Genomic DNA, 12889 nt, shown 5'->3' on the forward strand with positions numbered 1-12889 from the left:
TCTGAAATTTAAAAAGTTTACTTAAACTCAGATTCTAGCTTTAATGCTACAGTACTATTTGTGTACGTTTTCTATTCTAGAAATTTTTAAAATGTAATTTCTCTGACACTTCCCTAATGTTCAAAAACACTCAAAATTAAAACAAGCTTGCATCTAAAATAATATCCTACCTTGCTAAATTTTAAGGTGTTTTTTTTCCTTCCTCTTCCAGAAGGTTTTTAAGTGTTTTTAGTGACTATTAATAATTTACCTCACCATTATTGAAGAATCTTGTATTTGCTACCAAAGCAATGTAATTTGAATGCAAGTTATCAATGCAATTTTGACCAATTTGAATAAATACTATGTACTAGCATTACCAAATGTACTTCATACAGTACATGTAAAAAATATTCTTCAGGCATAATCCATTCAAATTTGCAAAGCAAATAACACTCAAATAACAGAACCATGCAACTTGTTAAAAAACCCAACCAAACCAAACCCAAAACCCCAAACAAAATCTAAAAATCCCACAAACAAACCATTAAATGCAAACCCCACCCTCCCAACTTCTCCAGTATCAAATTCTGCAATGCAAAGGTGAGAAACTAAATCTATAAAAAGGTTTTTATGGCTTAGTTTTGTTTTGCAGGTTAATTATGCAGCACTTGAAAAATGGAAAGGTGCAGCTTCAACTCTGACCAGAAAAAACAGAGTTAAAAATATCTCAATTTTCCTTTATCATCATGAGATACTCTTTAGGCAATCTAAATTAATAAAAACTTGCCATTTTCAGATGGACACAAGATCAAGTGTACCAGTTAGGATTTCACAGTCACAGTACATAAGAAAATACACATTGAAAGAAAAGTAAAGAGTTAACTTAACAAGGATTTATTCACAGGAATACATGTAACTAGAGAGAAAAAAATCTCAAAAATAAAAAAGCCAAAACATCAACAAAAAAGCTAAACAAATGAAATTAAGAGGATCCAAACCAACTTTCACTCCGTAGCTTTAAACTTGCACCCTTGTGCATTTAACTTACATCACAAAGGGCCACTGACATGTGCCAATACATTGTAGATACCCTGCATTACATCCATTAACTTAAACATCTCTAAGATCATGCTGCAAACAAAAGAAAGCATAAAAGTTAATACGTTGAGTGGGAATAAACACAAATATAGCAATCGTCATCAACTTCTACAATTGTCTTTACATGCCATCTAACATTTATGCAGCCCTTAATGGGTCTTACCATGTAACTCATTTTTAGAGATTCTGATAAAGATCACTAGTATATAACTATGCAGAAAGCACATCACACCAACAGTACATAGGCAAATATTTTGCACAGCTATATCAGCTTTCCACATTGTGCTGGTTCCACAAAATACATCAATCTTAATCTTAACAGAACCTAAAAAGGTGTTTCAAGGCCTAATTGTTAACTACAGTACTTTATATCTACATTCTTAATAAAAATAAGATCCACAGAATCTTAGAAGGGGAAATTTAAATGCAGGGCTATATTGAATTGGTAAACTGCAACACAAGACTGGCGCAACATTGGTAAATGTATACCAATTTAATTCTATGTGATGCAAGCATGCTACTTTCCCGCTAGCCAGAATGCATGCTTGAACCTTAAACTGCACATTAAGAATAATGCCTTACTCTAAAAATTAAATCTAATGAAGTACAATAACCAAATAATATAAACTACTTTAATTTTTTTAAAATATAAAAATTAAGATGTCCGTCTTTGAAGTGTCCCTCCCTTTACCCCAAAAATAAAAGGAGTGAGTCATTTGGCAGCTTGCAAGTTGCTTCATTTTGTCCAAGGTAACCTTATTAATTTACGACAGGATTTCTATATTGTAAGCTGCAAGTGCCTGCTCCTAACATAGACAACAAGATGCATTTTAACTGTTCTAACTTAATTTGTTTAGTTATTCATTAACAAGCAAATAACCTAGGAATCCATCAAGCAGAATGAAATAATGTAGAAACCCCTTACTTTAAAAAAAACACATAAAAGAAAGCCTTTTACTGTTTGTGACCCCCATTCTTAGGTTTCCTTTATTGAGCACAAAATAGTTTTCCTCTTCACATATCTCTATGGGTAAATTATATATGATTCTTATTTTGGTACAATTCCCCACAATTGTCCAGAATGTGCTGTTTCGTTAAAAGATTATTTTTTTCTTCTTCTTCACGTCCAGTGCAGTGTTGTAATAGGAGATAGATTTCCACTCACAAAGGCTCCAGATGTTAAAACATTTTCCAACATCAACAGTGATGGCAACACCCTCCCACCAGGGTTGGGTTTATCCTTTCCCCCAGTAAAGGGTAACATTTTCCCTGGGTGCAGAGGCTCCCTCATAATCTCCCAGACTGAAGGACCTGTAAAAGAAAATATAGAGGCATAGTTAAATCTTATCTTGAACCTTAAAATACAGATCAGTGCATAAACAAAGAGCTTTTTGCCTTTTTAAAGTGGTAGATGCCAATCTTAAAGAACAAATTTATGCCTCGATTTTCTCTTTTAAGTTTGTATAAGAGAAGAGTCCATTTATACTAAATAAATTATTACTCATGAAACAACACTGTATACTTTAAAGCTACGCTGACAGTTCCACTATTGTGGCTAAACTTAGATTTAAGATAAAAAGCAGTTCTACATATTCTAATAAGCTTTTGCCTTTTTAGTACAAGATTATGAGGCAGTAATGACATTAAGAAGGAATACTAAACTGTCCTGGTTTGAGCCAGGATGAAGCCAATTTTTCTTTTTACTGATTTTTTTTCCTTCAGTATGCTTTCTTGTAACTAGCAACAGTGTGTTCTGCTAGGCTGATAAGACAGTGGAATGTTTTTCTAACTACTGAGGCTTCAGGGCCGCACCTGCACTCTGCCGGCTCAGACACTATGGGGAGATCTGTGACCCCCCCGTAGGAGGCTGAGTTAGACAGACAGCAAAATTGGCCAAAGATATTCCATTCCATATATCTACGTAAGCTCAAAGGAAGGTCAGAGATCACAGAAGACAACTTCCTTCCTTCTTCTTCCCCCCTTCTCTTCCGTCCATGGCCGGCGTCCAGGGAGGACTCTGTTCATCCATCACCGTCGACCCTTAGGCTCGATCTCTTATGGCCCTCATCACTCTGTGCTTTATCCTGCAGCAGCTCTGGGATTCCTCGGGACTCTTCCCAGTTCAGGGAAGTGCTGTGGGAGTTGCTGGCCTTCCCTACCTGGGTGGGAGGGGGAGGGGATCGAGAGCATTGTTGTCGGACCTGAGTCAAACTGTGACATAAACACACCGTCTATTGACTTAACTATTTCACTTTTAGGTGGATTAAACAATATAGCCATAGTGTCTCCTCAGTACAAACTGAGAATAATTGACAAGTTTACCACTTTGGATTCCTCTTCATTAGGATGAAAAAACTCCACTTATTTCAGAATGAAAATGCCCTCATTTATAAATATGTAGATGTTTGAAATGGGTTTATTTTAATCCATTGTTCAGATCAAATATAGTTCAAATAATTTCTTGTGTCACTGACTGAGAAATCTTAGGTTGACTTTTAAATAGTTTTCCATTCAACAATAAAACAGAATTGCATGATTCACTCCCAAAATTTCAGTACAAAAAATCTAGAGCACATATCAAATTTATATAAAGATTGAATGAATAAATGTAATTTGCAGTGGGTTTTGGGTAGTAAATTAATCTCTTCACAATATCACATTGCATGTGGGAACTTTATACAGTGTACACAAACAGTGTTACAAAGCCAGGTGGTATAATACAAGTATTCTAGAATGCACAATAACTGTTCTTTGCTGAAGTTGAATCATTCCCCAGACACAACTGTAACAATTCTGAATTGGTGTATAAAGTGGAAGATAATAACAACAAACATATCGGCCTCCCCAAAACATCAAGCTCTAGAGTCAGTAGAGTTACAGATTAGCATAACATCCTTTATTCAGTGCAAAGATCATCTAGTATGTGGTTAAGAATATACTTGACTTCTCATGTCTAAAGTGTCTTAAACTTACTTTCCTCTCCTAGGGAAATATTCCTGGTTTGACTACATCCACCATCTACTACTTCATAAGACATAAAGGAGCCTATGAGTTCAATATGATAGATTGAGGATTATAATAATAATTTTGCTTATCAAACCTGAACAGGCACTTTGTTACACCTACACTTCCAACCTTAGTTTGATACACTACTGTGCATATCATACACTCACTCTCTCTCTCTCTGTAAAAATAAAAGAACAGAGTAAGGCAACTGCTTTTGCTATAGCTACCACCATTAAGGTACACTACCATCTTTTTTTATTATTTCTTATAGGAAGGAAAGTTATCCATTCCAACATATCTAAAAAACTTTAGTTAGTGAATTAATTGTTTCATATAATGTAAATAGGGAGGAAGTCTGTTATATGGCTCTGTTTAGCAAGGAAGATTTGTGTGCTTACCTCTAAATATTGGACTGCCGCTACAGTGCATAAGATTAAACTCCATAGTAAGCTGCAAGGCGCTCTTTTAAGGGAAGAGGAAACTGGTCAGAGAAACGCCTCCAATTCTCATCCCCAACTTGATTTTTAAATCCATGAAGAATCTACAAACGGAGAGAAATCAAGATAACAATTAAACAGCAGATACACAATCAATATTTACAAGCAACATCTGCAGTAAGCCACAAACTGCTGGATTCTGCATCTGTGCATTTAAATTCCTCAGTTTAATATTTAAATGTTACTAAGAAACAAAGGAAGTTTAGTAATGTCTTTCTTAAAGAAAAAACACATTTCAGTTAAGGGTAACATATAGAATATAGCTACACACAAATTATTATAAAATATAAACATATTTATTCTATACTGTGTAAATATAAATATACATGTATGCACTTTTAATGACTATGGTGACTTACAACCTAGAGAAGGCCATTTCAGAATGCTAAATGTTTTGTTAATTGACACAGTTTATATGTTAAGATTACTGTATTTACTTTTTTTTCTTAATGTGTAATATTTTCTAGGAGGAAAGCTGAGACAGAAGCACTGTTGGCATTTCACAGAACCATAGAATGGTTTGGGTTGGAAGGGACCTTAAAGATCATCTAGTTCCAACCCCCCTGTATGGACAGGGACACCTCCCACTAGACCAGGTTGCTCAAAGCCCCATCCAACCTGGCCTTGAATACTTCCAGGGAGGGTGCATTCACAACTCCTCTGGGCAACTTGTCCTAGTGTCTTACCAACCTCACAGTAAAGAATTTCTTCCTAAGGTCTAATCTAATAATTTGTCAGGCACGATTTGCCCTTAGTGAAGCCATGTTGACTGTCATCGATCACCTTCTTATTTTCCATGTGCCTTAGCAAAGTTTCCAGGAGGAAACTCCATGATCTTGCTGGGCACAGAGGTGAGACTGACTGGCCTCTGGTTCCCTGGATCTTCCTTTTTTGAAAATGGGGCTTATGTTTCCCCTTTTCCAATCAGTGGGAACTTCAACAGACTGCCATGGCTTCTCAATTATGATGGATAGTAGCTTAGCAACTTCATCTGCCAGTTCCCCCAGGACCTGCAGATGCATCTCATCAGGTCCCATGGACTTGTGCACTTTCAGGTTCCTTAGATGGTCTCAAACCTCATCTACCCCTACTGTGGGTGGTTCTTCATTCCCCCAGTCCCTGCCTTTGCCTTCTGTGACTTGGGCAGTGTGATTTGAGCACTTGCTGGTGAAGACTGAGGCAAAAAAATCAGAGTATCTCCGACTTCTCCATATCCTGGGTAACCAGGTCTCCTGTTTCCTTCTGGAGAGGGTCCATGTTTTCCCTCATACATACACATAGAAGCTTTTCTTGTTGCCTTTGATGGCCCTGGCCAGATTTAATTCTATCAAGGCTTTAGCTTTCCTAACATGATCCATGGCTGCTTGGACAGTATCTCTGTATTCCTCCCAGGCTACTTGTCCTTCCTTCCACCCTCTATAGGCTTCCTTTTTGTGTTTTAGTTTAGTTTTTTAGTTTGTCCAGAAGCTCCTTGTTCATCCACGCAGGTCTCCTGGTGTTTTTGCCTGACTTCCTCTTTGTTGGGATGCATCACTCTGGAGCTTGGAGGAGGTGATCCTTGAATATTCACCAGCTTTCTTGGGTTCCCCTTCCCTCTAGGGCTTTATCCCATGTGTCCTGGTTTGAGCTAGGATGAAGCAAATTTTCTTTTTACTGATTTTTTTTTTCTTCAGTAAGCAGCAAGTTTTCCAGCTAGTGGACAGATAACTCTGGAATGTTTGTGTTACTGCCAAGACTTCAAGGACACTTTGCTCTGCGGCCTCAGTTGTACCTGCAACCCTCCCATAGGGAGGAGTGGACTAGATGGACAGCAAAATTGACCAAAGTATTCCATTCCATACATCTATGTAAGCTCGGTATAAGGTCAGGGATCACAGAAGTCAACTTCCTTCCTGCTTTTTCTTCCCTTTTCTTCCGCTCATGGCCGGCATCCGGGGAGGACTCCATCTATCAATCACGTCTATCCAGTCACTGTGGGACTGCTCACAGCTAAGGAGAGTGCTGTGGGAGTTGCTGGGGGTGGGGAGAGGCAATAGGGGTTTGCACATTCCTGCACATACTTGTATATAATTGTACATGTTTTCTTATCATTAGTATTTAATTAAAGCTGTCTAGTTTAATTTTCAATCTGGGAAGTCTCTCTCCTTTATTATCTATCTCCTTTCACCACCTGGGTGGGAGGGGGAGGGGCATATTTCTAAGTATGTACTTAGAAATATGCTCTGTTTTATCTTTAAGAGGACCATTAACTTTTTACATACATTCTTCCTAAAAACAGAGATTTCACTTTACAACATACAAGGGGAGCCACGTTACTGAACCGTAATAGCCTCTGTTCATGAAACTAAAACAATTTTATTTTGTTCTGTTTTTTAACCTTAAGACACTAGTGTCAAAACATAACATTACTTTCTGAGGTTTTGGTTGGGGTTTTTTTGCTTGTTTATTTTACACAATGCAATTGTGCAATTTTAATTTTTAGAATTTAATCTACTGACACTTTGTTTAGAGATGCATTCTTGGCTATCACTGTAGATTAGTTTCTTGAAGACTTGCTTATCCAAGAGGGATTCTGAGGAGGATTAAGGAATCCCAAAAACTTATTTTCAGCTGAATCAAGATTAACAGATTAAGATACTGATGGAAGAATTTTCATTTGCAATTTTCTAGATATTTCTCAAAAAAAAAAGTTAGCACCTTGGGGGGGGGAAGGAAGTCTTGAACCACACAGATTTCATTTTCTAGAAAAGAAAAAAAAACCAAAACACCAGAATAAACAAGTCTTATGTGTGGTATAAAAAACCACCTTGTTCTTTCAAATGCAATCAAAACATATTGGGCTGGACATTATGAAACGTTCTTTGAGGATAATTATCCTTTCAAAGAAGACCTCAAGTGAGCTTGTCAACACTGTTAAAAAGAAATTTGGAATAACCTGAAAGCATGTAAGAAAATACAGATAAAAAACCTTCAGATTTGTATGATGTTCTGTCTGAAAGTTTATAACTTTGCAAGAAAGCCTTCATGACCATAAATACAATAAGTGCTAACAGTGCAAATAGAAAGCAAGAAAGAAACAGAGGATCCAAAACAAGCACAGTTCAGATATACTGTCATACTAGAAACATTACCTTACAGAACATGTCTCGGAGATCATCTTTTGGGCTAATCCACGATGCAACAGCATCACAAAAAAAAATAAAGTCCTATAAGATTAAACAATCACATATGTTAGAAGCCTCAATTTATAGGTCTGAAAACAATGCTTGATGTTCGTTCTATTGGATCCGAATTCCTAACGACTTTTGGTTTTATGTCTATTTTCCAGGTAATTCAGACAATAATGGTAAGTTTTTGTATGCTTAAGTGTATGGAAATAGAAATAGCTGAGTGTAGGAATAGCTTTGTTTAATCAGGTTTTTGATTAATTAAAATCACAGTTTAAAAAAACCCCAAAATCAACAAACACGTCCTCCCCTCCCACACACTTGTCTAATTATTTAAGTAAACGTATGCTGTTGTATTTCTTTAATTAGAGCCAGAAGTTGTTTCTGGGATACACAAAATGTTTATCATACAGGTTCAAAATTAAGGCCACCCCAAAATCCCTATGTTTAGTTCATCTGCTGTCATGCATTACCTCCTATTACACCATTAAAACATCAATCTTAATGATTAAGTTGATAATGCATATGTGTTTCGATAGGAACTGAGGATAACAACTACATAGGAGGAGAGTTAGGATAATGAAGAGAGTCTTTCATTAGTCCCTCCCTTTAAGCTAAGTGAAAGAACAAATGGGCAGCAGAAGAGGGAAATGCTAAGTACAGAAAAAGGGATTAGTGAAATGAACTGAAAAATTCAAAACAAGATAGAGGCTCAATTCTTGTGTTTCAGAAAGAAGGATTCCAGGCAGAGGAGAGGGAAATTCACCTTCATTTTCCTCTTAGAAAATATTACAACACTACAGCTTTACTTTGGAGCTGCAGAGACTAAAGAGCAAGTAATATTCTATTATTGAGATGTACCATTTAATTTAACAAGATACATCTTCCTTGTCATAGTGACTATTTAAGCAAAATATCCAAAGTTGAAACAGAATCTTCCCTACCCAAGTTTTAAGAATTAAGGGGCGATTATTGTTTTTGTTCTGCTTCTTTTTTTAAAAGCCTAAATTGCATCTTAAAGATAGATTTTAGTATGTCAACTTTTGCCTTGTATTTTCATACATATCATCAACATAAAAGACTGACAGAAGTATCAAAATACAGTTAATCAAAGTTAATTATTTACATATTCTTTGTAAGTAAAAGACAAAAAAATAATTTAACAATATTGTCCTTTCTTTTCCAATTACTGAAGCAGAAATCCTGAAGTATCATATGTATCATTTGAAATATAAACATTTTGGACTTCTTGATGTCAGAAAAGCTGTTACAATATGTACTACAGGGAATCAACATCAAGTTAAACTTTTTTATACTCCATATATAGCTTTCACTAAATTTCACATGATTAAAGAAAAAAAAGTTAAGATCTATTTATGTATCTTACTTGGACTACTCCACTGGGGTTGACTGAGATCATGGTACATATCCCACGGAATGCTGAATCCTTTTCCTCATTGTCTCTTATGTTTCGCAGAGAGGTGCACCTAGTAAGTTGGAGAGCAAAGCATAGCTAGTTCTATTACTTTTTCATTCAGTCAAGTCAGAACTAGATGACAGTATTTGATGGAATAAGTCACACTGATAAGAAAATCTGAAACTACTTAGATACTTGTTGCCCACAGTTTTTACTAGTATATTCCCATTAGGCATCATGTCCAGAATCTTGCTTTCCTGATGCACTATATACAGTTAGAAAGAGTGAACTGTATTCCATTAAATACAAAAAAACATGTATATGAAATTTTTATAGAAACTATCATTATTAGAAGCAGAACATATAATACTATCACAGTATGAATTATGTCAGATACCACTTACAGAACAGTTATTTAACTTTTACAGCAGCAAGCAAGCTATATTATACATAACAAGTCTAGAAACATATTCCTTACAGCAATTCAAGTCTGTGACTGAATTTTAAGTAATGCACAGTTTAGGTTTTACAATATTTGCATGCATTGCATTATCATTTTAGTGGATTTTAAAATGCTCTTTAGTAGTCAAGCTTTAACACACAAGCATGTGACAATCTTATCCCATGCACAAATTAGTTGTTAGCCACAACATAAAGAATACATGACAGTGCTACTAAAAGCTCACAAACCTGATAGGACAAGATTAGTCACATGGTTGGCAATGATTAAGGATTGAGATTTTGTAACCAACTGAAAATATATCTAAAAGTGAGATAGAAGGAAGAAATAAAGAGAGTGAAGAAAAAATGAATTTTAAAAAAAAAAAAAAGATTGAATAATACACACCAGGGTCTTATAAACTGCTGTAGCATGGGGGCCACCTCTTGAGGACAAACGTAACCAAGACGACCAATTGTTATTGCTAAGGTAATGCAATCACGGTTATACACCACCAAACGCCAACCAAGACATGAGCAAATGAGGGGGGGGAGGAGAAAAAATAAAGAAAAAACAACAAATAACTCAGAAACAGAAGCCAACAGAATTTGTGTATGATAGTAAACATAAGATTTCACCAGTGCTGTTTATTACCACACCCTAAATAAGAGGCAGCAACATATATGGTATACTGTCCAGGGTAAAAGAAAAATTAAATAAGAAAATGAGAGAACACCAAAAAACACAATTTAAAATCCAAAGGCTTTCTGATGTAAGCATTCTACTCTCTTCAGAATCATGTCTTACAGTAAATTTACCTACCATACACTTCAAAATTTTTATTAAAAAGTACTATTATGGATACTGTTAACAGAACAGAATTAACCAACTTCAGCTTTAGTATCAGGTAGTCCTAAACATTTTATTTTTTCAATATTTTTAATTAAAGATTTTAATAGGCCTATTATCTATCAGTAAAAATACATTTATAAATACTATCACATTTAATATATTGTGGTCTATCTAATAAATGCTAAATAGATTAAACACTTTTCAAAGAGCACCAAATATTTGTTTTCTTCATAATCTTGTAGAGAATTTAAAGTGGTTGCTAACTCACGGCAACTGACTGCAGTAAATTAATTATTTAATCCCAGTATTTCTCCTGTGCAGAAAAGGCTTCCTCATAAAAGTTGTATAAGAATCTGACTTCTGATGCAAAAGCATAAGGACACATGAAAAGCATAACTGCTTCTTTGAATGATTAGTTAGTGTGGTCCTTTGTTCTGAGGGACAGACTGAAGAAAATAGCACAATGCAAATGTGTTTTAATGGTGTTTGCTCAACTTATGAAACATTAATTTTAGAAAAAGGAGAAGGTGGGGAATAATGTATCAGGATTACTTGAAGCAAAATACATAAATACTACTAAAATCCAGCAGATTTATATGAAGCAGAGAAAGGAAACCTATGTTCAAGGGACATACACTAATAAACAGGCAGTTGTGAACAGTTTCATGGAACATGCAATAAAGCAGATGATGCTTTCTCCCTCTAAACTTTTATTAGTTTAGTGTAGGATATACTAGCAGTGTGAAACTTACTCACTCCATGAAAGCTGAGGCTCACTGGTACTGTACTATTTTGCCCAAACATTAGTCAATTTCTATATGCAGTGTCTCAAATTTTTGGCAGAACTTATAAAACTGCATTAAATTAAATTAAAATACACTTTTAAGGTTTATCTGTAAGTTCTCATAGCTACAGTATGTACAAGGAATAGTAAATTCTGTCAAAGCTTAATTTTTTGTCATATACTCATTTTCTATGCAACTACTTAAGGTGGTCTTGTATGTTTCCATAGAAAACAGTAATACTCTTGCATGTACCAATGGCATGCAGCACAAGATCCCACAACAAACTTATAATAAGTACACCACATTCAACATTTATTTGCAGTTATGCATCTATGTTTAAAGTAACTATTAAGATACTAAAAAAGTCAGTGTTTGGATGCTTAAAAAAATTCCCTAGCAGTGATTTGATGGAAGCAAACATTTAAGTACAGGATGCTTCTCAGTTAAAGGTATTACACATCCATCAGTGCAAACAAAGGGGGTCAGGGCAAGGGGAAAGAAAATTTATATTGCTATACTATTCCATGATTTATTTAATAACAAGTAGTTATTTACTCCAAAATTATAAATTAAAAAAGCAATACCTATAATATGCCAGTAAACTAGGCAATTTTTCCTTCAAGTTCACCTTCCATACTAAATGAGGGGATAAAAATCTCTCTCCAATTGATCTCCTACTTAGCTCAAGAAAAATGTAACTGTAGCACTGAATTTGCATAATTTTCAATTAGCTCAGTTATAATGACTAAACTATCATTTTTCTTACAAGACAGTTTTCAAACAGAAAAAAGTCAAAAGATTATCAATTAGTAAAACAGTAAACCAGAACCCTGTTAAATTATTTTAAAAGTTTTGCTGAAGTATGGAAGGTTCTCTTCATACCAGAACATGCCCTCTATAAATGCAAAAGTAACAAGCCTCAGAAATTCTGATTCAATGAGGCATTTGGGGACTGCTCCCAATTTGGAAGGCAAAGCTGCTGGCCAGAACACAGAAACATGCATGCCATTCTTTGACTTCTTTTCAGAACTTTGTTATTGACTAGGTAAAATAAGTTCTACACAAATTCAATTATGTTGTAGTAAAACTGTCATCAAAGATCTAGATTTTTGAGCATATTACTACAAATGAATCTTTAAAAAAAGGTGCATTTTTTGTAAATAGCACACGTGTAAGGACATGCATATATTAAAATCAGTGCAAAGCCACTAAGTCTGTGTTACTGCACATGTATCATAAATAAAAATGGAAGAATACTTAAATAGATGATAAATAAATATAAAATGTTATAAAGGTGAGAAAGTAATAACGTTAATAATCTAGATAGATGATAGATGTTTTGCTGCAAGGCTGAGACTTGTAAGAGCTTCTGCAAAACAGAATTGGGTTTGCTTGTAAAAGCCAAATACATAGCAATAAAATAATTTCTATGCAATTTTTGAAATAATTATAAAAAGAAATATTCTCTAATTTCCTTCACCATGAATAGTTCAGTTTTTGGGTACCTGTGTTCTCTAACAATGTCTTTGGTGTGTTGGGTCTGTTAATTATTTCTACAAGCTGGTGCAACACCATTGGAACATAAGGCTGCATCTCTATACCTGAAACAGCCAAAAAGAAACATTCAGAAGAAAATTACCATTAAT

The 12889-nt window shown here is 35.0% G+C and overlaps 1 protein-coding gene across 1 annotated transcript in view; it reads right to left on the reverse strand.

Annotated features, from left to right (window-relative positions):
* Window positions 1-4519: 4519 nt before the first annotated feature.
* Window positions 4520-12889, reverse strand: part of LOC104398082 (transportin-1) — a gene marked incomplete at its 5' end in the record, with an annotated part of 63124 nt that continues 54754 nt past the window's right edge. Inside the window, 5 exons of the mRNA XM_010008126.1 lie at window positions 4520-4627; window positions 7715-7789; window positions 9138-9237; window positions 10015-10090; window positions 12749-12844. Of these exons, the coding sequence (XP_010006428.1) occupies window positions 4520-4627; window positions 7715-7789; window positions 9138-9237; window positions 10015-10090; window positions 12749-12844 (455 nt within the window). The remainder of the gene's footprint in view (window positions 4628-7714; window positions 7790-9137; window positions 9238-10014; window positions 10091-12748; window positions 12845-12889) is intronic.

This window comes from Chaetura pelagica, unplaced genomic scaffold (genome assembly GCF_000747805.2).
Source record: "Chaetura pelagica isolate M959 unplaced genomic scaffold, ChaPel_1.0 scaffold702, whole genome shotgun sequence".
NCBI lineage: Eukaryota > Metazoa > Chordata > Aves > Apodiformes > Apodidae > Chaetura > Chaetura pelagica.